Genomic DNA, 26,044 nt, shown 5'->3' with positions numbered 1-26,044 from the left:
ACCCACACACCCACACACACACACACACAGAGAGAGAGAGAGAGAGAGAGAGAGAGAGAGAGAGAGAGAGAGAGAGAAAGAGAGAGCGCACTTCTGCCAGAGTATCACATATTTTGTCACCATAAATTATATTATTTATGTTGATGCTTGTTTGGTAGAGTATCTGAATACAAAAGTAACTTTTGTTAAAAAAAGAAAAATTGGAATAAAAAAAGGATACAAAAACATTCTAACAGTTGCCATGGTAGCTATTTTTAATTGCCAAGTTGACTAGATTAAAGACCCAGAGGAGCAGCAAAGCTTGACTGTTCAAATGTGAAGGTATGCATCATATCCATATACAATCCATATCCACGGACAGGCACTTGAGGTTGAGCAGACTCACTAGAAAGATTTGCTCTCAGTGTGGGCAGGAGCCACATCCATTTAGTCAAGCACTGAGACGAAACAAAACCTTAGGAAACAAAACTAAAATCACTTACAAGAAGGGGAAAATAAAAAAGCCTGGCACCACCAAATGCTGGAGAAGAAGGGGGCATTAGGGCCCTTATACGCTGCTGGGAGAGCATAAAAAAATTATATCCCTGCTAGAAAGCAGCTACTGGTACTACTGTAACTATGACCCAGAAGGTCTACTAAGTTGTAGTCTAGTCAGACACTGAAATACTGATCAACAAAATACGACCCCTAGGATAGATACTACAGATCAGTCTCAGAACCTTACTAGAAGCCAGCAGACTAAGTGCACACTGTATTGTTCCACTTACATGTAGTTAAAACACAGATTAAAGTAATGCAATGGTGGGAGGAATTAGTGCCTGCTGGAAGATGAAGTAACCAACAGAAAACAGGTGGGAAGGATGGAAATGTTTATCTAAAGCAGTGGTGCATGAACCTGTCAAATTTAAGGATGTAAGTGCTGGCTAGTTTGACAGCATATGGAGTCATCTGAGAACAGGGAACCTCAATTGAGAAAGTGCCCTTCCACTAGACTGGTCTGTGGACAAGCCTGTTGGGAGTATTTTCTTGGCTGATGATTGACACAGGAGGGCCCAGCTCACTGTGGATGGGGCTACCCCTAGACAGGTGGTCCTTGTTTATAAGAGAGCAGGCCAAGCAAGCCATGAGGAGCAAGCCAGTAAGCAGCACTCCTCTACAGCTTCTGCATCAGCATCTGACTCCAGGTTCCTGGCCCAGACTTCCTTGATGTCCAACTGTGATGTGGATATATAAGCTGAAATAAACACTTTCTTCCCCAAGTTACGTTTGGTCATGGTATTATATCACACCAACTAAGACAGGTACATTCTGCTCTGTATTAATTGTGGCATGAAGTTCTTTCTATACCATAAATATATCCCAGATTGAATATCCTCATCCCTGGGACATGAAGTGGCCTGGATTTCAGATGTCTTCAGGTCCTAGAACATTTGCATAATAAAATGAAATCTCTTTGGGAGGTGAGCTCTAAATGTAAACAAGACATTCACTTATGTCATACATACTTTATTCACATAGAATAGAGATAATCATATGCCACTCCCTGTGTTTTGACTGGAACCTGTCACATGAGGTCAGATGTAATTTCCATTTCAAATTTCCAGATTAAGAAAGCTCAATCTATACTTCAAAAGGAAGGATAACTGAATTAAACTAACAAAACAACAAAAACAAGGGTAACTAATAAAGAAAATAATAATAATAATTCAGTTATCATTGGTTCTGAAACACACACACACACACTCCCTATGAACAGATGCACAAAACCACTAGGAGAAAACTATAGTAAACAAAACAGTCACTCATTTCTCATTTACACATTCACTTATTTGCTCAATTCTCCACGTAGTCACATACAGACACCTGTAAATGTTTGTTGATGAGTAAACCTTTAATCATCCTTGTTTTACACTCTATTATAACTTGTAGCAATTAACTATGCTAATATATTATCTGTCAATAAATATATAACAATCTTATTTTAAGTGAGCTTTGGGATAAAACATAACTATAATCAACTCCAGCTTACCAACCACGCAGTCTGTTAATCGCTTAACTTCATATGGATCCACTTTTCTATCTACAGTGAAAACAGTAACGACTACTCAATAAATACTAAATATAATTAAGTTATTAGCTTAGCAATAAGTTTTTATGAATCAATCATGAAAATTATGTGGTTAGCTCAAGTAAATATTTCATATGTGTGTTTAAATTAATAGATTTTATTATAGAGTACTTTGATGTACTTTCATGATCTAAGATTTTATCATATTTAAAGTACAATTATCTTTCAGAACTGTATAGTGATTACACAGCCCATACAGAAGTAGTAAAATCACAATGCTATATGAATATTAGAGAATTATGATGTTCTTTTTCTTTTTCTTTATTTTTTTTTTTTTGTTTTTTTTTTTTGGGTTTTTTTGGTTTTTCGAGACAGGGTTTCTCTGTGTAGCCCTGGCTGTCCTGGAACTCACTCTGTAGACCAGGCTGGCCTCGAACTCAGAAATCTGCCGGCCTCTGCCTCCCAAGTGCTGGGATTAAAGGCGTGCGCCACCACGCCCGGCTGATGTTTTCTATTTAGTATGAATGGCTTGAAATCATTCTTTAACAGACAAGGGATAATATAGTAATTATAGTAATAAATCTACCTAAAATAATTATTATATAATAAAATATCAAACAAACCCTTAAAGAAGTATATGTGTTAGAAAAGTAAATTATAATAAACTAATGTGAGTTTAATGGTACAAATAAGATAAGGGAGCATGGTGCTGTTATTAATACTTGACTACATTTAGCAGCATGGAGAATACTTTCAAGATTCAGTTTTTAATCTATCCTACAGTTTAGCTTGTCTTTAATTTCTCAACATTCTTTTTACCTAAACTCAATATTCTGGATGAGTTTCTGCGTGCACTGGAACATTATCTGTATATACTGTTTTTTATTGTTTTTAAACAATAAAAATGAGAGTAAAAAATCAGGTGAGCATTTACACATGACAAGAGTATAGAAAGGCTATCAAGTTTCACAAGAACATTAACATTTTATTACAAGTACAGGGCCAATAGTCTGGACCATATACTGGTTTTCAGGAATTATTTTCTGTATTACAGCAGAGCATGGATGGTCACTGCATAGCACTCCTCATTAGGCTAAGGCAGTACTGCCAGAGGACAGAGAAATGCCTGGGCTTACAGGTCCCCTGCTGAAAGAGGAGAAAGCTGAGAGTCAGGGAAGGAATGGCTGAAGGGAGGACACAAGGAAGGAAGGAAGAAACGGCAGTAGAAATAGGAAATTATTTTTTTAATAAAACTAGGTTGCGATAAAAGTACTCTTGACAGTGGAGGTTTAACCAGTATTTATATGTGTGCTCGTATATTAATTTTACTAAATACTGCAGTAGCCCTGAGAAGCTAGCCAGTCAAAGTGCGGGGATGTGGGAAGCAGTTATAAAGGATGATAGTAGCACAGGTTAGAGACCTAAGAAAGCTTCACTGCCTCCCAGCATTTGGGAGGTCTGCCTGATCGCCGTTCAGAAGCCAGCTAAACCACAGAGTGGATTCAAGGCCTGCTTGAGTTACACACAAAGAAACTGTCTAAAAAGAAACAGCTTGGCCAAAACAAGCAAGCAAACAAACACCACCTCATCTCAATATGCAAACAAGCAACAAACAAGGAAATAAAAACAAACACCTAAAAAGATAATAGGTTAGCATCACTAGCCACTCAAAATGTTAATGAATAACTGTATATATTACTATAAATAAATTCATAAAAATCTAAAATCCATCAAGCCGTTTCCTGGACTTGCTACTGGTTTCAGAGGTAGGAGGGACAATGTATAAAGATTCACAGATCTGACCGCTGATGATAAGCAAGTGTTTAAAACCAAAAATAAAAAAATGTTTTGTTACAGTTTCAGATGTTAGAGACTACTAGTCTCCATTTACAGAACACAGGAATATGCTACTTTAGGTTGACTTTGTAAAATTTGGCATTATATAATAAAAAAAAGAAAGAGGAAGAGAAAGAGAAAGGAAGAGAAAGGAAAAGAAAAGAACAGGATAGGACTCAGGTCAGCACTGTGAATAATAAAATATGAATTTACAATAGAACTTCAAATTAATCTTATGATTAGCTATAATGACAGCTGTAGAGTGAGTGAGTGTGTGTGTGTGTGTGTGTGTGTGTGTGTAAAAAGGAACAACTGAAAGTAATGCTACCTCAAAGTCCATCAACTTTCTAAATGAAGAGCCAAAAAAGAAATAAAATAAAATAAAATTCCCCCCATATTTAACTACACTTTATTGAACTGAGAAAGTTCCACAACTTTAAATAAGAATAAAACATAATGGGCTTTGCTCAAATTTGTCAAATGTAATTTTAAAAAATAGCAGCAATTCCTAGGAATATGAAAAGAACAAAAAAAAGACTATAACTTTTTGCCTATTATCTACCATCAGAACACCTGACTCTTGGGCCTGAAGATGGTGAACCTGTACCTGCCATGTAAGCGTGGTACCCACAGACCTGAAAGCCAGGTGTGACAGCAGCATGTCTATAATGCCAGAGCTTGAGGGCAGGAAGGAGACGGCTAAGTCCCTGGAGCTCACTGACCAGCGAGCCTAGGAGAACAGATTAAAGGCCACGTCTCAAAAAACTAAAAGGGGAAGATACCTAATACTCAGCCTCTCAAGTTAAGAGTTACCTAAGAACCAGGTAGAAAGAGCTACTAAATGGATGAAAAAGAAATCAAGTCCTTTCTTAAATTTTGCCTCTTTCTTGTCATAATATTGGGGAATATAGTACACATGAGTAGCAAATAAATGCCCAGGAAAAAAAGTTAATTGTCCCAGGTATGGTGGCACAAGCCTGTAATCCCAGTACTTGGGAGATGAAGGTGCAGGTGTTAAAAAAAAAAAAAAAAATCAACCTTGGACACAGGAAGTTCCAACCATCTTGGGCTACATTAGACCCAGTTTTAAAACAAAACACAGAGGATTGAATCAAACACAGAAAGCACTTTTACTTTGTGCACAAGTATGTACTAAAAAATTTAAAAAGGCCAATTTTCAGGCTACAGAAATTTCTGTCATTCAAAGAAATGTTGGTAACAATAATTTTCAAGATTTTTTTCTTGAGAAAATATGAAAAAACCCTACAATTTTGCTTAATGATTACAATACTGTATGTCCTGCTATCATTTCTATGTCAACCTATCATATCTTACAATGATAATTGCAAGGTAATTAGGCATTCACAGTCCTCTAATTAGGAGCCCTTTATTATAAGAGAAAAATTGTTTGCCTTTAAAATAACTATTTAAATGAACCCCATGAAAGAATAGAACATCTGTGTCTAAATGCAAAAAACGATTAACTGTGTTATATACTCCAATAATGAGATTAATTCTATACCTAGTGAAATTAATTCTAAACCCTCTAGAACTGCTCAGGAGCTGTGTGTACATCTTGCATAGATACACGTACTTTCCCATTTGTTTTTCTCTATAAACGAGGCTGCAGCTCAGCCAGAGTCTAACAAGTGTCATCTATGAATGTACGGAGGCACACCACACTCAGAAACTAGCATCAGGCCAGAGGCACAAAGACATCCCAGCTCTGTAGTATACTCAGATGAGTGTGGTTTGAAACCTAGGAAATAGCATTGTACATTCTACTATTTCCATACATTCTTAATTCCTAAGTTCATTCTTACACTTCTCCTACTTATTTTGTCACATATCTTCTCTCTCTGACTTCTGAAATCTTTAAAACCTTTGCATTTTTTTGTTTTTTGAGACATTGCTCTTTGCTGCACTCTTCAGACACAAGTGAATGGATTCTTTCCTTCTCTGCTCCTAACCCTCCCCACCTACTCTCTGCCATCTACTGAAGAACCTGGAGTTGAACACCCACCCAGTTCAAAGGCTGCCTGCCTGCCTGCTTTCCCCTTTATGACCACGGCTTTCCTGTCCTGGTCACACGATGGCACGCATCTTTCCTGGAGCTCTCCTTACACATTCTCTGTGTTTCCCAGTGTCGCTCTCAGGCCTGTCTTCCCTCCTCACAGCCATAGTCTCTAACATGGCCTCAGTCCTACCCTCTGCCTTCAGAGTTCTCTCTCCGCCATCTCCATCAATTTTCTAACATGGAGGGGACAATGCCTTGAAACTTTAATTCTAAACTGTATCTTCAATTACAGAAACAGATGTCAGGTATTTAAGTTGCAGGAACTGTCGACTTTAATAAAACCCCTATGATCAAAATAATCATCTTCAAATGAAAAACAGCTGCCCAAAATTCCTTTCCTTACTCATAAGAAGATATGAATAACGGAAATTAAGACTCCAGAGTCTACTTATATCTATGCATGTAGTTTGTAAATATCACTGACACACCTTACTACATATGTTTTAACATAGTAAGTCAGCCTTTATCAGAATTATATCTTGCCTTCATATTCTAAGTTCTGACCAAAACCTTGCAAATATTTTCCTATTTAGTATTCAGCAGGTATCTTTTGGTTAGGTATAATCATTAATAACATCAAAGACAAAAATGTATTGGCTAATCTCAAGCCACTATATATATATATATATATATATATATATATATATATATATATATATATATATATTAAATGGAAGTTGGTCCACTTATTTTAAAATGACTGTTTTTCTTTCCTACATTTCACTTGGACATTCCTAACAACTTCATGGCATTAATAGAAAAAAAATCCAAACTTTTGACCAAAAGCTCAGGGCTATTGCAAACAAAAATCACTATGATCCATTTCTACATATATTTTCCAAGAATAAAAGGGTTAGAACACGATATTCTGTGTGGTAGTTTAAATGAGATGGCTCCCACAATCTCAAGCATTTGAACACTAGTTGGTGGCATTATAGGAACAGTCATAGGAGACAGACCTTTGCAGAGGAAGTGTGTCTCACTGTGGGCAGGCTTTGAGGTCACAAAGCCACCTGAATTCCAAGTTGGCTCTCTCTGCTTCCTGTCTGAGTGAAGATGTGAGCTCCCAGCTGCTATTCTAGCACCCATGCTGGCCTACTTGCTGCCATGCTTCCTGCCCATGATGGTGACACGCCCTGAGTCCTCTGACCATCAACTCCAAACAAGCCCTTCCTTCTCTAAGTCGCTTTGGTCTTGGTATTTTATCACAGCAATAGAGGAGTACCTAAAGCACTGCTAACATGTATGTCTCCATGACACATCTGACAGTGCTTTTGCCACACCTACTTCCCATACTTCTGGTGACTATAATCTCCCACTTAGTGGAGAAATCTTAATGATTAGACAGGTTAAAAATCCATTTACTATTTTTTATTTCTGTATGATATATATATATATATATATATATATATATATATATATGAGTGCTCTTTCTGCATGTACACTTGCATGCCAGAAGAGGGCATCAGATCCATTAAATGGTTGTGAATCACCATGTGGTTGCTGGGAATTGAACTCAAGGCCTCTGGAAGAACAGCCAGTGTTCTTAACAGCCAGTATTCTTAAAGTCTGAGCCATCTCACCAGCCCCCATTTACCATTTTAAAATGTGAATTATTAGAGTATTCCAAAATTTTATTAGGGATTGCCTTGCTTAATTACAAATTATATTTTTCTGTTTTAGGTAAAACATGTAACTAGATACGCTACAGGAGATCAACATTAATAATAAAATTCCAGTCAGACTCAAAACAAATGAGTTTAAGCCAGGTAGGGTTTTATCAGGTTATTGACAGAGGTAAAAAAAAAAAAATTTTTTTTTCCAGAAATCTGGGGTTTCCAAGGATGTAAAGTGACCATGAGCCTATATAATTAATATTATCCATTATAGTTCTGGAACTTTACCACAAAGGTGCATAAATAAAAGCTGTAAAACAAAAGACAAGGATTTCCCTCAAACTCTGTGTTAGGAAGCATCCTGCTAGGGCTCCAAGAAAAGAGCTGTATCCAAGAAAGAACAGCAATCGCAGTGGGTGCAGGACAGGCCTGAGGGGGGCCGGGTCTGTGCAACCAAGACTTCCAGAAGCAAGAAAAATTACCCTGGGGTTTTATTCAAAATAAAAAAGTTCTGAGAATAAAAGTACTAATCTCATTGACTTCTACATGGTCTGCTTTGCCATATTCCCAAGGCTAATGACAACATCTAAATGAAAGCGCCTAGCAGCCCAGCACAGGGATCATGTGTGCGCGCGCGAGAGAGCTGAGGGTAAGAGAAAGAACCAGCCAATGCTCTCCACACCCCCTGCTCTGTCTAACCTAACTAGCCTTTCAAAATCACTTTATAAAAAATGATATACAACTAACTGAATTCTCCTTAAGAGTATAGTCAGCACTATCTTATAATCTCAACCAGAAGCTGGCAGCATGCTCAGACCTACTCACGGTAGCTCCCTGTATAAATGAGGGAGTGAATAATGAATGTAGTACTCCTACCTACAACAGAAAACTCACTGAAATTAATGGGGCTTCAGGTATTCCTTGATAACTAAAAATATTAACGAACGAGGGTTTATAAATTCATAGCTTGCTAATGCAACCATCATTCCACCAAGCCCATATTGGTTTATTTCTGTGAGAGACACATTAAGTCTCAAGTGATTAAAACTGAAAAATCTTGCCTGTCTTGTGACTAAAAGGAAAGAATTAATTCACTCACTTAGTACTGGTTCCGTGATATGTGTTATCCAGAGTCTGTTTCAAGGACAAGTGCATCTCTCCAAACAATGATCTTTTTAAGTCAGATCACATGACTGCCTGAGAGTATCCTTTTATCCAAGTTCATACCTGGCTGCCTCTCTCCTCTGATCTCACAGTGACCACACACCAGCCATGTCGGTTCTTCCCTGTCTCTGGACACATGTACTAGTCATTTCTGCTATTTGGAATATTTCCATCCTACCACTTACGGTGTCTCCTAAATCCTACACCCTAGAGAGCATTTCTCTGAATTCCCCTTCCTCCAGCCATGATTCAATATTCTTTCACATACCAAATTCCATTTAACACTGCCTAAAATTCCATGTTCACATACTGACAGTCTACGTCCCTCTAGAACAGGGAGGGACTCATTCTGTCATCACTGAATCCAGCACAGCAAAAGGTCAGTATCCAGTATCCAGTAAAATGTCAATAAATATTTGCTAATTTTGATTGACTATAATTTATTATAAGGTAACATATCTATGAAATCCCGAAGCAAGAATTCAACCCTGTTTGGGAAGTTACTGCTAGCGTCTCAGACAATGTGCTGGCTACAGAAGAGAGAACAGATGAGGGAAAGAGGGGTCTTCTGAAGGAGTGACCATAGAGCATTCCCATCAGCCAAGAAGAACAAGGCCTGAGTAAAGTTAAGACTAGAGTTTACATGTACTTCAGAAATAGAAACTGTACCATCATCCCACTCAAGATTTGATTTGTGGAACAAGGACAAGAAACAAGGTTAGGATGGCTCTAGGGTATCTGATTCGGCCCAATTAAAACCCTGCCCTTAACACAGATGAGAAATAGGAAAGCTTTTTTAGAATAGGAGAGTTAGTAATTTTAAACCATTAAGTTTAGTGTACTTGGCTACATGGTTAAGATATTGTAAGCAATACAAAATTGCTCTGAAGCTGTCAGACTAAAACATAAACCTGATAGTCACTTAATAAATATTTATTAGGTATATAAAGTATGCCGGAGCTGTTCCAGTCATCAATACAATAATGAGCAAAGCAAAATACGTATGCTCACATTTACACTGCAGGAAGACAAACGATACATACTATAACGTCACCAATGGCAGGGCTATGGAAAAGATTATAGTCTAGTGGTGGAACACTGGCCTACCTTAAGTGGCATCTCAGGTTCCATCTCAGCAAGACAAAAGAAATGAAGGGAAAAAGACAGGCAAGATCAGAAGACAGAAAGGAAAGGAGGGAAGGGGGGCAGAAAAGGGTCAACAATATAAAGAGATTTTACACACACACACACACACACACACACACACACACACACACACTATATCTATATCTATATATAAAATTTCCAACTAAGTTTAAGCAAAAGTAGTTTGTTGTATGTACTTAGGATAAGGTGAAACTGTACTGTTCTGATTACATTGGACAATAAGCACTAAGAAGTCACTGACAGGAGGCAGAGGCAGGCGGATTTCTGAGTTCGAGGCCAGCCTGGTCTACAGAGTGAGTTCCAGGACAGCCAGGGCTATACAGAGAAACTCTCTGTCTCGAGAAAAAAAAAAAAAAAAAAGAAGTCACTGACAGCAGCTGTGGCAAATGTACCAGCTACACCCCAGAATAAATAGTACCATTGTGTCATTCTTAACAGCAACTATCATTTAAAAGTCATCTCTAAAAGCAACTACCCTTTGGGGGCTAATAATCTATACTACATTTACACATGTTCAATATACTTACAAACAGCAAGGATCTTTCAAAATTACTGTTTCCACCATCAGGGAAGTGCAAGCATAAATATTTGGGACTCTTCAGTTCCCATGATGTTCATGCCTTTAATTCCAGAACACAGGAGGCAGAGGCAGGCAGATCTCTAAGTTCAAGACCAGCGTGGTCTACAGAGAGAGTTCCAGAAGAGTCATTGCTATATAGAGAAACTTTGTTTTGGGGAAAAAGGGAAGAGAGAGAGAAAGAGACACAGAGAGAAAGACAGACAAACAAATACAGGAAGAGACAGAGACAAAGATAGACAGGCAGACAGGCAGAATTAATAGCATTCAGAAATGCACTCAATCAGAAATTTAACTACAGTGTAGTTCAATGTTTTGTTTCATTTGCACATTTCATCTATTGTTTTTGCATGAAATAAGGAATTTTTCTTTATTCTAGAAAACTATTCATGATGCCTTGCCAAGTTGTCTCAAGTGTTTTAATTTATCTATGAAATTCTTGGCTCTAATTTGGGGACAGGTATCAAATGCTAAACTGCAAAATTTTAACCACCAACTTGGGAGGAATTAATGACTGCGTAGGCCAAATTTAAAAGGACTTCAACAATTAAAATTTATTGTAAGTCAGTGTCAATAAACACTATTAAATATAGTTAAGAAAAATGCAATCCATCTCTGTAGAATATTCTATTAGAGATACCAAAATACTGAAAAGTAGCAAAAGAGAAACAGAAAGCAATGAAAGACATAGGAAGAAACAAGAGAATAAATGAATAGAATATGAGATCTGTTAGCTACCAATGTGACTTTCATTTTCATAAAATTCTAACATGTCTATTAGAAATCATGTGGAAACAAAACAAAACAAAACCCCACCAGTCTTGATTCACCTGTAATCCCAGCTCTTGGGTGGTCATAAGTCTGAAGCCAGTTCAGGCTACAGGATGAGATGGTCTTCAAAAATCAAATGGGTGTGAAACTGTATGTGTGAAAAATGTTGACATTATTTCATGATTTCCTGGAATGAGCATGGGGGCTTCTCTGAGATTTCAAAAGAGAATCAGATAAGACATTCAACCATGTCTGAGCTTTCTGTACTCTTAAGTTTTCAATTCAGATGAGCAATTACAACTACATGTTGTAAATCTATCATGTAAGCATATGTTGGTACTTCAAAAGAAACATACAGTTTGAAAGAGAGACAGGATTACTATGTAGCCCAGGTTGGCCTTGTATTTAAATCTTCTGGTTTCAATGCTAGCATGACAGAAGTGTACCACAACCAGAACCACATTAGGGTACTACTGACTTGAGGACAAAATAATGTTTCTTATTTTCCTCTTTCTCTATGGAAATCCTGTAGTGACTTCTGTAGTCAACCACCAATTTTATTGGGAGAGATGAGATTCTAATCCTCTATGGAGAACCTATAGTGACTTCTGTAGTCTGCTACCAGTTTTATTACGATATGATGAACTTCTAATTGTTCATCTCTCTAGGCAACCTGATCGTCTTTCTCTTTACTGTCATTTAAAAAGAAGTATGTGCTTGTGTGCCCACATGTGCATGCACGGGCTCATCTACTGAGATATGTCAACTGGCTAAACCTATGAAAAGTCTATTAAATCAAACATTCACAGACCCAGGATGGGCAGTTCTCTTTTCTCTTTCTCTTTTAGTTGTGTTCCATGACTATACTCACAGTCTAGTTTCTCTTGATTTAATTAATTCAACTTACCCAAAATTGAAATGATGCCATTTGATTTTTTTCAGAAATGGAGATCTCTTTTGCTTCTGTCTACTTATTAATAGTTACATGCCAAAAACTGTAGTATTTTACAAACACAATTTACTCCTCAAATAAGTCTCAGTCTTTAATATTAATGAAGAAACCTGTTTATTAGAGGTGGAATCCAATCTTCACCTGCCTAGTTATACACACTTAAGACAGTAGTCTCCAAATCATGCGGTTAGCCAGGATACTTTCTTCTGTCTGCGAGTCATATTTTTATTTTATTCACTGTTTACATATATGCCTTTGCTTCATATTCACACGTGTATAGCAACTTCACCTACTTCAAATTCTGTTGTGAGGCCGTAAGTGAAATGCAATCAGAATACACCAGAATGCAAAAGAACTCAAAAAAATCTTGATAAAATCTGTAAAGAATCAGAAAATTACACTCCAAAATATGCCATTTTAGAGTTGGATAAGAGCATCTGACAGGTAGCAAGTTAGTGGAGGATTTTCTCTGACATTTGCCTTTAAGATAGGCAAATGTCAGAACACATGCAATGTCTCCAGAACGCATGTAACCATCCTTCAACTCATGGAGGACAGGAGGGAGTGGATTACAAAATAAACAGGAAGGAAAACAAACAGTGGCAGCACCACACTCAGAGCCCAGAAAAACTTGGCATTAAGCTACTTTCTGTCCTTCAGGAACACTGCTGCCCTCCCCTGTAAGGATGTACTCTACTCTAAAACTACACCTCTAGCACCCCCTAACCCTCCGATCCCTGTCCATCTTGGATAGGGTATATAAATTGTGATGCCTTACTAGGTACTAATCTCTAGTAATATTATTCTTGTAAGAATTTGTATGCCGGGCTGGAGAGATGGCTTAGAGGTTAAGAGAGCAACAGTGTACTCATTCATAAAACAAATAAATAGAATTTGCATGCCTTTCTCCCTGGTGATTTGCCTATTGTCAGGGGTTTTTTTGTTTTGTTTTGGTTGTTTGTTTGTTTTTTTTTAATTTGAGGCAGTCTCCAGGGTAGCCTAGAATCTGCTATGTGACCTAGGCTGACAAAGCTCACAGATCCATCTGCCTCTGTCTCTGCCTCTTAAGTGCTGCTGGGACTGTGTATTTATTTTAGAACACTGAGTTACTGAACTGCTCAAAGGGGAAAAAAGGTTCTTTGCCCCTACATACTCAAAACAAATACCATCAACAAGTGTATTTACTATAGATCATGTGTTCTCAGCATCTGTCTTAGTCTCTGTTTTAAAGCTGAGAAGAGACACCATGACCAAGATAACTCTTTAATTTAATTGGGAACTTGCTTATAGTTTCAGAGGATTAGTCCATTATCACCTCCACAGGCAGGCTGGGGGCTTGGGGGTGACAGCAGACAGACTGTACCCAGCATGGGCTTTTGAAACCTCAGAGCCTATTCCCAATGATACACTTTCTCCAACAAAGTCACACCTGCTAATCCTTCTAATCTTTTCAAACAGCATCACTTCCTGGTGACTAAGCACTCAATGTATGAGCCTATCAGAGCCAATCTTATTGAAACCACCACAGCATCAGGCCCCCTTCATTCTTTGTAATTATTGTTTTACTTTGCATATAATAACATTGAAAGCCCAGTTCTGTAAGCTCACCATTCAAAGTGAAAGTTGGAAAAACTTAAGCAGCTAAATACATAACAGCTGTAGTGTAGAGTGACCAAAGAAATGAGGCAACACACAGGAAATCAAAGCAGCAGCAGGTGCTTCATAGCGCTGGAAATGAACTGTCTTTATTATGAAGTGAGATTCCTAATCATGGAATGGGTAAGGAGAAACTCTGAGGAGGAAAGCTGAGCTATACCTTACTCCGAAGTGCTCCAAATCTACTCTCTGTCAGTGTTAGCATCTATCTTCTACTGTACTTGGTATTAATCTTGGAAAGACAGTAAAGAGTTAACTCATTTGGTTTGTCATAAGAAACAATAAAAGTGCTTGAATATCATTTCTCTCTCAATGCCCATATGACCTTTTAGCCAGTTATGCCCTGTGACAGAATGAAGCAGAGGACACAGCAAAGGTCAAGAAGGAAGCAGCTCTGCCTGTGAACATGACTGTTTACAAGTCTGGATTGTTCTCCTCTCCGGCCATAGGATGGCCTGTCTAGCATCCTCTAAGCCTTCTTCCCCCAGTGATCTCCCAGCTCCATCATGTTGACAAGTCCTTTCTTTCAACTGAGAGTTTGCAGGATTTGACAGCTTTCACTGCTTGTGGGAAGGGGGAACCTCTGGGAAATCTACCAACTTTTTTTAATAACCTCCGTTCTTCTAGTGTTGTTCATAACTCAGTGACCTTGTCTCATCAGAGCTCTTTATAGTTACATGGCTTTTCTGTGAATGCTTCTCTCATACACTGACTATCAACTATTCACAAAGTCTGCAGAGTGTGTGTGTGTGTGTGGGGGGGGGTGTAGCCACAACTGAAATGCCCACCTAGATAGCTACCTAGAAAGATTAGTAAAACCTTCATATTTATTCATGAATTCATGGGTTAAAGTTTCATCCTTTTAAAGATTTGCTTTTTTTATTTATATGTATGAATGTTTTGCCTACATGTATGTACATGCACCATGTGTGTGCCTGGTGCCTGCACAGGCAAAAACAGAGTGTCACATCTCCTGGAACTCAAGCTATAGACAGCAGTGAGCTTGGGGGGCGGGGGGTTGTGAGGAACTGAGCCTGGGGTCCTTCACAAGAGCAGCCAGCACTCTTCACCACTGAACCCCCTCTCCATCTTCCTTGTTCTGCAATTCCTTTTCTGTCTCACTTTTCTGATATATGTTTCCTCTCATCAGTTCTTAATGGTTCTAGCATTTAATCTACATTATTACAACTAGACGGTATTATATAAGAAATGTATACGTTAGAAAAGTGTGAGGTGAAGTTAGTATGTATGAACATGTGACTATTGTCATTAACAAATGCATGCTTTAGAAAAACAGATTGGGCATGTACCTCAGTAGTTGATTGCCTACTATGAACAAGGCCCTGGATTCAAGTTCCAATACTATAAAAACTAAATAAACATTAAGTTCATATATAAAACATACCTTCCCCCAGCCCATTGCATATGCCAATACCCCAAATACACATTTCACGGCAATATATGTATTGTTTACAATAGAAAGCTGGGTTTAGAAGTCTAAGTTTGAGGTTAGCTCCTATCTCAAAATAATAAAAGGCAATTATACCTTTTCTGTGTGACATTTTCTAATATGAAAACAGAATTTTTAAAAAATGAAGATAGGAAAAGAAACAATAACAGAATCAACTGTCACTGTTTTAAACCCAGGCTCTCAGTATCTTTTTGTTTTCGTCTGAAAATCCAAAAGCGTTTCCTTTTTTCAAGTTATTTCTCTCTTTTTGTTAGGGAAAGAACAAGGCTGTAACCTAATTAACAGCTAACTCTAAATTCTATAAAAAAAGGAAAAGGACAAAGGGGGGAAGAAGTATATACAGTAACCTCCATTTCAAAGCTAACGTGAGCTTAAATTTAATTCATCAGCAGTAACTAAAACTGTACACAGAATTCCATGTAATAATTCAAACTTAAGCATGCATCTGACTTCCTTTGTACCAGCCTGTGTCATTTTAAAAAACCACCAGTCTAGTAATAAAACCACAGGCCATTCTAAGCAAACAGTATCAAACCGTTCCAGTATTCAGACACTCCATCACCACTGATTACGTCAGTAACACAGGAGACAAATGTGATTAAACAAAATCAAACCACCTCTTACAACACACATGTAGAATACTAAGGACCACACTATTCCATTGTCCCTTGGCCACAAACAGAAACATAGTACAATGTTGGAGCTCACATCACCCAAAATATGTTTCCCCAACTTAAGTTTCTCTCCATTCAATCTCTGACTTTTTTCCTCCCCCTCCCCACTAGCAGGAGGCAGGTGGGGATTATACAATGTTAGGGAGTACATTAGAGGATTATGAGTGGAGAAAAAAACAGGGCAATTAAAAGTTTTAATACACCAGGGATGAACGAAGTGCGGAAATAATTAGCACTACTATTTCAAGATGTGATTTTCTAGATCTATGTAACTGCTGAAAAAATACATACATGCCCACATTTAAAGCAGTTAAATATCCTTTTCTCTGGCAAACTGCTCCTTTTAAGTAACTAAGTGACTTGGCAACCTCCTCTGTTTACAGCTCCTGTGCCTCTTCACTCTTTATTCATTATGAGAAACACATGAAACTGCACTACATTCCGAGCAACATTGCTAACATCTCTGCAAGTGACAATCCAAGTCTGGTTCTGCTAACCCGCCACAGCAGTCACTCCCAGTCCACAGGGCTCTCCAGGAACTCCGGACTTACGGAAACACTGAGTTTTCAAGACAGACGTTTCTTACGTGTATTCATTTACTTATGTTATATGTTGGGGGTATGTGTACATGCACATGCTATATCATGTGTGCTACAACAAGCAGGCATGTAGAGACCAAAGGACAGACTGCTGGGGTCAGTCCTCTCCAGGCTTCCTGTGCCATTGGGCTTGTCGGCAGGTCAGGTCCCGTCCATCACTGAGCCCTCCTGACAGCCCTCAGGATGTTCAAGTTACCTAAGTCAGGTCCCATCCATCACTGAGTCCTCTCGCCAGCCTTCAGGATGTTCATTCCAAGTTACCTATCTCATCAGTAGGTCATATGCTTAAATTCTGAGATCAGAAAATAGTCACTTTGGTGTAGAAAATAACAAAAGTATTAACCACCCACTTTAGTCTCTTATTTCCAGGGGGCATCTATTCAGAATTAAGTTTTCTAAATTTAGAGAACCCCTTGAACTTGCACAGTACCCTCTGTCGATAATGTATTAATGAAGAGGAAGGTCACATGCCCTACACAGTAATAATAGGAGAAGAATCATTTATGACTAAGCTTGAAATGTGAGCAATTACATATTCACCAACACAAGTGTGCAATTATTTCACAGTATGATTCAAATCTCACAATCCAGTCCAGCATCACTTCCTATCAAAGGTCAAACAAACCCAAACCTAAAATATAATTAGTCTTCAACATTTCAGAGGGAAAACACTTGCTACCAACTTCCTCCCAATACTACCTTAAACACTACATGACTTGTTAGTAAGGTGTTTGTTCTCAAATTTAAGTTTTGATTTTTAAATCTGTCTCGGGCCTGCTATGGTAGCATGTGCTGACACCAAGATAAAAACACTATACATCCAAATTCTTTAGTATGCAGGAGTAGAAACTGGAACCTATTTATGATTAAGTCTTTAAAATCCAAGTTAATTTGGGTTTAAAAGTCTTTTTAACATATTTGCTAATTTTTGGGGGGGCGGGGAGGTTCGAGACAGGGTTTCTCTGTATCACCCTGGCTGTCCTGGAACTCACTCTGTAGACCAGGCTGGCCTCGAACTCAGAACTCCGCCTGCCTCTGCCTCCCAAGTGCTGGGATTAAAGGCGTGTGCCACCACGCCCAGCTTTGCTATTATATTATATTTACCTAGCTCCTTAGCCAGGGTATGTTTAAGACATTAGCACATTCTCAATGTTATTTTATATAAAGCTCATGACTAGGTACAGTGCATGAGTCTAGACTGGAACTGGCAGGTGAAGGATGCATACATGTTTGGATTCTTTGTCAACTACATTACTTGAATGTATGAATTATTTTTAGCTGGTATGCATAATTATTTCCCATTTACTTTGACATCTGCATAATTCTATACAACATTTACTGTACAGGGGCAATTTTGTTTAACATGGTCACACTGACAAAAAGTACAATGATATATCAAAACAATGGATGATCCAAAAAGCTTAACAGTTTCCTCTCAATCACACATACATTGATTATTTACTAAACATTTTAACCTGTTCCCTTCTCTCCACTACTCTGATAGCATTTGCTTAGAAAATAAAAAATAAAAATACAAAAAAAAAAAAAAATCAACAAAAAACCTTACTGAAGGGAAAAAGAACAGTAGGCAACCTGACCAAGCGACACATAGACTCCACATAGGACTCCAAGCTATCACGCCACACAGAGTAAGTATCAGGACTCCACGCTATCACTCTCCCACACCAGCTTTCTAAGCACAGGGCAGAGCAGACTAACTAGAGGGTGACAGAGGAACAGGCAAGCAAAGCACTCTTGCTGGCCAACTGTGCTTTTCACAGCCCTGTTTTCTGGAGCAGGAGACCAAGGTAGCAAGTCTCAGCAGACAGATCACTTGACTGTAACTTACATTTAAAGTGCTATGAAACACTATCACTCCGACACATACTATTTATACATATTATTTAAGGAAATACTTCTCAATACTCCTCACCATGAATTTAACAAGGTTCCGAATGCTTTCTCTTTAACCTTTCAATAGCCAGTGGTGATTATCTGAGAATCACAGAGACAGAAGGTCAAAGTGCTGTAAAATGCAGTAAGCATTATGCATCCTAGAGGTAAGCAGCTGAATCCCACAGGATAAACACTCGCCAAAGTCACTCTCACACTAAGAGGAGAACTAGATTCCACAGGCCCCTCTACAGCTTCCAGCCCCTCCAACTGAACAATCTCAGACTATAACCTTCACCACTTTCATCTGTTGAAGGATCCTATCCATGACGTGCAGTCTCTCTGACCTTGGAATGCTCTAATGTTAACTGTCCAAGGAGGAGCTGAGGATATAGTTCAGCAGTGAACATATTTAGCATGTGTAAGGTCCTACAATCACTCCCAATATACACACAAATCTCTCACACGCTCTCAACAACCTATACAAAAAATACTCAAATCATAAATTCGGAATAACAACTTCTCACCATCCACTCTATTTAGTAGTACTTTTTCCATATGGCTGGTGCTATCAATCACACAAAATTTAAAACCACACACTGAAGTCCTGTCTTCTCTAGTTTACAGCACTATCACTTTGGTTCTAGTCTCTCTTTAGTAATATACTACTGTTGCTCATTTCTTTTTTTTTTTTTTTTTAAAGATTTATTTATTTATTATATGTAAGTACACTGTAGCTGTCTTCAGACACTCCAGAAGAGGGCGTCAGAACTTCTTATGGATGGTTATGAGCCATCATGTGGTTGCTGGGATTTGAACTCCGGACCTTCGGTAGAGCAGTCGGGTGCTCTTACCCACTGAGCCATCTCACCAGCCCCCTGTTGCTCATTTCTTTCTCCATCCTTTCATTCAGAACATTGCTTCAGGGGTTGGGAACAAACTCAAAATGGACTTCTTGGTAAGCATGAGCAAAGACCTTTGGCTCTACCCCTTAGCTTTAAAGAATTACCTTTAAAAAAAGAAAGAAAGAAAGAATGCTGAGAATAGGTAAAGGAAACAACTACAGTAAGTAAACATAAAATGGCATGTCACGCTTCAAAAACCATTTTTCTCTGATTCAAACAATTACTCTCAACAGGAATGGGGGGAGAGTCAGTGCTAGACCAGATAACTGACCCTAATCTCCTGCAAACGGTGCTGTGTATGAAGGAGTGGGCTACACACAAGAGCTATGCCAACAGGCAAATACATTTCGATTGCTACAGCTGTAGTAGCACAGAAGAAAATGCATGAATAGCTTATAAAAGGCCTTGGATGCCCAGCTGAGGAACTGGACTTTTTATTGGAAGCAAACACAAGCCTCGGTTGGCTGCTGTTTAGTTTCAAGTGAATGAATGGCGAGATCAAATCTGGATTTACAAGAAAATGCTCCTGGTAGCAGTGGAGCAGGAATGAAAGAAAAGGTAAAAACAGAGGATCAAGTCCTTTTTATGACTCCACAGGGGTAATGAGAACTTGAAGGAACACCAACAATGATGGGGACAGACTACCAACTAGGTATTTCAGAGGCCACATGCAGTAGTTTATCAAGAGGACTAAGCAAATGAAGAGCAGGTCTGGAGTTTGAACAACAGAAGATACAGAAAGCAGAAAGTAGATAAGCCTTCAGGTGCCAAGTTGTACACACTCTAAGTCTGACGATTACTAGCTACATGGCATTCGCTGGCCCTGTGACACTCAACGACATCTCTCTAGGTCTCAATGCTTTAGAATGTCTTTGAACTGGAGTAAGTATAGCAAACAGTTGATGAAAACTGAGATAATTGAGTGCTTGGCACATCACGATATAGTAATCATAGCAAAAGCAGAATGTAAAACTTCAAATAGCAGCGAGTTTCATGAAAGGCTGTTCACATCAATTAAGGCAGCATTTTCACTACACAGGGAGGGCCAAGGTAGAGAAGGCAGCTGTGGAATAAACTCATCTGCCTGAAGTCTTCAGAGAAGTTTTTTTTTCTAATCTTTATCGCTTTCTACTCTGTCTTGACCAATGCTCCCTCTAGTAACCCATCCATAAGGACACAGCAAATATTTGCTAATCAAGTGGAAATGGAGCCAACAGGAAGGAAGAACCTAAAGTAAAGGGAAAGAGTTGTACAGAGACTTGAAGGAAATCTATAGGAGTAGAGTCACTCCTGGGGAATGACTCCCTGACTAGCAAGAGAAGTCAGGTCTGACTTAATTAGGAATTCAGATCTCTCAGCCTTCACCTTCTTAATAAAGAAAAGAAAGAAGCTGGGTGTGCTAGCACATGCTTAAGCAAGAGGATTACTCCAACCTGGGCCACATAGTCAGAACCAAGCCAGCTAGGAACACACAGCAAGACTGTCTTCAAAATGGGAGACAGACAGAAAAGTTACCAAAACTTCAAAGTCGGTTTCCAATAGGAGCAAGCCAGTCAGCTGATTTCCTCACTCTAAAATATCTCTGATTCCACTTCTGTAGCTAAACCCCTGGTCTAATCCTTCATCATTTCTCCAATGACAGTAGATGCCTTCTACACAGCGCCTCCATCCACCGACTTTCCTTTCCCACAGTGTGCTGGATTCGACAGGCAGCCCACACCTCCTTCCACGTAGCCACAGCTTTTATGGACATCTAGCCCTTTCGAGGCTTCTTTGATCACCAATTCGCCACGATCGATCCCACTCTCCTCTGGCTACTGTGGCACCAGTTCTGCCCCTCCAACAGTCTGATTGCTTATTATTTCACACCAAATCTCTTCTTTATTCAGCACCAATAAACTCTTTAAGAGGAACGACGTCTTTCCTGTTGCTGCTCCTCCAGAATTTAATTCAGTTTCTGATACATAAGAGGTTTCTGTCAGTGTTTGTTTGGTTTAACTGGTGAGCAATTAAACAAATGAGTAACCTCCCAACTAAGGGAAATTAGAAGAAAAAAAGTTCAAATTCACACTATTTCAGATAACCATCCCGCCTTTCTAAATACTGAACAGCAAGCTAAACCATCAACACTTCAGTCTCATCCAACAGACTGCATTCCAATAAATGTCTAGTACAGAAGTGTCCGTTTTGTAGGAAGACACTTCAAACACTTAGCAGGGGTGTGCCCTGGGAGATTACTGTATCTTTCAAGTCTGAGTCAACAGGACCATCCCTTTCTGGATGCACTATTTAAGAAAGGAAAAAAAAAGGGAAAAAGGAAAAGGTCCATGCTTGCTATGGAAGTAGCTAAAGAGGTATTTGGTTATTTGGACTTTCTTTAAAAAAATACATTTTGGTATGAAATACGGGGAGTATTTAATGGTGTCAGAAGCAAACTGGGACTTTCACAAATTAAGTAGAGTAGGCTTCTGAACAAAACTGAAAGCAAGAATTACTAACAAATTAACTCTAAGATTTACTAAATAGGCTCCTAGGTCAATAATCTTTAATACAGGCATTCTGTATGAGCCACAGTAATAACACCAGTACCAAAACCAAAGAGGCCCCAAGCCCTCCCGGGCCTCAGGAGACTCAGAACACAAGTCAATCATCAAACTAAAAACTTTCTGGTGTTAGAGAAAACAATTCTAGGGCTCACAAACTGTAATCTCACATCTTACCCTAAGTACATACAACAAACTATACTTTTGGTTAAACTTAGCTGGTAATCTTTGAGACAGGTCTCCCGGAGCCCAGGCTGGCCTCCAATTCCCAGTTCTGTGTCAACCTCCTAAGTGCTGATACTAGCAAAAACATGTTATCACTAAATACTCCGTGTCAGATATATACCTGATAAATAAAGTAGACCATCTCTCAAACAAACTCTAATTCCTTGAATACATATGTGTAATGGTCAATGATTTGAGGCTTGGGGAAATCACTCAGTCAGAGAAGTGCTTGCCAAAAGTGGAAGGCCCTGAATTCAAAACTCAGAACCCAAATAAAAGAGCTAGGTGTAGGGGCATGTATTTTGATCCCAGCATCGAGGAGCCAAGGGCAGGCAGATCCTAGTTCACGGGTCAGCCAGTCTAGCCTAACTGACAGGGCCCAGGCCACTGAGGAGCTACTGACACCCAAGCGGTCCTCCAGCTTCTATACACACATGCATGCACGCGCGCGCGCGCGCACACACACACACACACACACACACGCCTCTGCACCTGTACACGTACACGCACACACAACCACCTGACATCCTTCTTAAATTATGATTTAAAGATTCCAAATTCCCAATGCAGGTAAGCAGCTAACACTAAACATCGCTTACAAATGATAAGACATAATTCATACTGAGTAATTAAGAACTACCTTCCTTTACCTTTCACATCCTTACTAACACTTTAAAGTTTGGGTTTTTTTTTCTTTTCAAGTTGGAGAAACCGGAAGGTAAGCAAGGTCAAATAACTTGTCCCAAGTCCCCCAGCTACTGCTGTCCCTGAGATTACAACCCAGACCTATCTGACTTGACAGTGCTCTGATATGCATGGATGTCTCTTTTACAGATCAGTATGACCACAGTTGTCCACCTACGCAGTAGACTTCACAAAACACTCTGCACGAGAGCACACTGCCTTAGCATGATGTGAAACAAAAACTTGGTCGCTCAAAGTATATATTTTTCTGTACTGTAATCTAATCTACAAGCAGCTGCAACCCAGACTGCCTCATGGGTCTCAAACCATTACTAAAGTTCAATTCCTCGTGAACTTTCTTCATGTGTGATCCACGTGCCTTTAAACAATGAAATGTTTGTTCAAGTAACACTTTCTCTAATCAACTGTCTCACTACATATGAATCTAACTCCTAACTTTTTTCCTGCTAAGCTTCCTTGTAACTGAGGCCCACAGTTCCCATGGAACTTTTCTTTGTTGTGTATAGCTTTTGCAATCAGGTCAACTGGCTGTGAATACTCATTTGGACCACTAGTACATTTTATCGGGGCAAGCAAAAATAACATTTTCTAAGCATTTTATGTAACCCTAGAAACAGCTAGCTGTATCACGACGTTATAGGCGTTTACTTAAAGTCTCTGAGAACTGATGATTTTCAATCATGCCCACAGATTTGTCTTCCTGAGATAATACTGAAGTGAGACAAGTTTCAAATAAACTTGTATATAAGGTTTTCTACCATCCCAAATTCTGACAGCCAACACAGAAATATATAAAGACTAACAAAAATCACATACTATACAATTTATTTCCAATCCCACATCTCAACAGGTTTTTACTGTAGGGACTTGGCTCTAGTTAACCAAAAGGTCTCTTCACACATTTGCTCCGTTGCCAAATAAATCACTGACCAACTACATGGTTAGAAAAGCTCAATGCAAAGTCTCAGGTCTGTATTATGATACTCAGAACCGCTGGCTGGAAAACCTACTTAATATTAAGTTTACAAATCTGAAAAAAAAAAGTCTAAAGCTTGACCTTTTCTATACTGTTTCTGAAAGCTAGTTAATGAAAAAAGTGTTCCAAATCACTGATTTAATAGCCATTTCTGGGACTTACACACCACTGTACCGGATCTTTTTAAAGAGTCTCCCTTTGAAAGGGCTCCTTTACTCAAAACAACTTCCTTAAACTATCAGAACCAAATACTAAATAACAAATACGTGCTCGTGTAACTAAATCAAAACTACTCTTTCAGTCTACACAGAAGGATTCTTACTATACAAAAACCGAAACGGAACGGAGACTGAATTACGCTGTCAATCCAGAGACGGGTCTCCCAAACCCCACATCCACTGAATACTTTATAAGACCGTCACTACATACAGGGTGGTGGGGGGAGGACAAATTCATGTCATATATAGAATGTTTACGACTGTTTTTGTTTTATTTTAACGTCCTAAGGTGTTTCACGGATCTCAAAAAGTGATTCCATAACAGCAGAACCAGTTAAGTTACACTCCACGCCAGCGCTGTGGAGTCGGACCGTCCGGAATCTGTAGACCCAACTCTTCGTTTATGGAGGAAGGAGAAAAGAAACCTGGCAGAGAACAGACTGATGCTTCGGCGAGCATACTGGGGAATAAAACACAAGCCTGGGGGGCCGGTGACCGAAGCAAGAAAATATCGACCGTTCGACCGGTGCGGTTCTTAAAAACAAAAAACACACGCGGGGGCTCGCCCTGCTGGGGAAAGGTGTAAACAAACCCAGCTCTCCTCCACTGCAGCCACAAGGTACACAATGAAGCGGCGGCGGAGTGAGGGGGCGGGCGGTCTCCAGCCAACTACAGCCCCAGCGGGGCCGGGGAACCGGGAAGCGAGCAGCGGGGAGCCGCGGCGTGAACCAGACACTTAGCAGTCCTCACGGGCTCTCCGGGTTTTCAAAAAAAGCTGCGGGGGACCCCCACCACCACCACCACCCCCAAGAGGATCCCGCGGGCAGGGAAGAGCAGTCCCGCAGTGAGCAAGAAGCCGGCAGGGTCCAGCATCTCCTCCGGGGGTGGGACGGGGAGGGCAGGATGTGGTCGCTCTTCCCACAAACATCCTCCAGTAACCTAAATAACAACCTCTAGCTCCGCTCCCCCCACCTACCCCAGTCCAAGGCCACCCCCGGGATTCGGGGGGGACCCGGGAGCGGACGGAGAGGGGACACACACGGCCCGGGAGCTCCGGATCGGATCCCTCCCTGGCTGCCCCGAGGTCCGCCCCGCGCTCCCGTGTCCCGCGCTCCCGCAGCCGCCCCGAGGCCCCGGAGCGGGCTCAGCCCCCCGGGCAACCCGGGCAACCCTGGCGCGGGGCCGGGGGATGGGCGCGGGCTCGGCCCCTCGCTGCCCCGCGCGGCTCGCCCGCCCGCCCGCCCGCCCGCGCCTCCCCGGCGGCCGCGGCGGCCCCGCGTTACCTCGGGTCAGATCGAGCGGGACGTTCTCCTCGCCGCTGTCATTCCGCCCTGTGCGAGACAAGACACACAACCCCAGTTAGGAAGCAGCGCAGGCCGGCGGCGGCGCCCTGACGCCCGGCTCGTCTTCCCCCGCTATCCCCCCAACCACACCACACCCCACCCCATCCCCAGGTCCGGAGCAGAGCCGAGCGCCGCGAGCGGCCGCCGGCCCCCCGGGTGAGGAGAGCGAGGAAGGCGGCGAGCGGGTTCACCTCGTATTCGGAGGTTCTTCAGAGAGCGGCCGCGGCCGATCGCCGCCATATTGACGGGTTTCAGTCACAACACCGGAAACCTCGCCCGATCGCGCGAGAACCCCCTTCCCTTCCCCGCGCGCCGTTCCCGCCCCCCTCCCCGCGGCAGCGCCCCCGCCCCTCGGCACGGAGGCTCGCCCGCGGGTGCCGAGCAACGCGCCGCCGCCGCCACCGTCGCCTCCGCTGCCGACCCCCGGGGGTGGGATGCGACGACCCCCCCCCCGGCGCGGGGACACCGGCAGGACGTCGGGGCGCAGGCGTGGTGGGAGGCGCAGTTCCCACGGGGGGGGGGACTCCCATTGATGTGGCCCGGGACTCGGGGCGCGCGCGGGCGCGCGCGCGCGGCGGAGGTCGGGATGCGGGCGGGCCACCTGCTGG

At 40.8% G+C, this 26,044-nt stretch overlaps 1 protein-coding gene across 1 annotated transcript in view; it reads right to left on the bottom strand.

Annotated features, from left to right (window-relative positions):
- The window catches only part of Rictor (RPTOR independent companion of MTOR complex 2), a 95,436-nt gene extending 69,738 nt beyond the window's left edge, over positions 1-25,698 (bottom strand). The window contains exons 1-2 of the mRNA XM_021208243.1: positions 25,628-25,698; positions 25,377-25,424 (exon numbers count right to left, since the gene is read on the bottom strand). Coding sequence (XP_021063902.1) covers positions 25,377-25,424; positions 25,628-25,676 — 97 coding nt within the window. The 5' untranslated portion in view covers positions 25,677-25,698. The remainder of the gene's footprint in view (positions 1-25,376; positions 25,425-25,627) is intronic.
- Positions 25,699-26,044: the final 346 nt, after the last annotated feature.

Source organism: Mus pahari, chromosome 11 (assembly GCF_900095145.1).
Source record: "Mus pahari chromosome 11, PAHARI_EIJ_v1.1, whole genome shotgun sequence".
In the NCBI taxonomy this organism is placed as follows: Eukaryota; Metazoa; Chordata; class Mammalia; order Rodentia; family Muridae; genus Mus; species Mus pahari.
The sequence above is the reverse complement of the archived record's forward strand: the minus strand, read 5'-3'. Positions and strand labels throughout refer to the sequence as shown.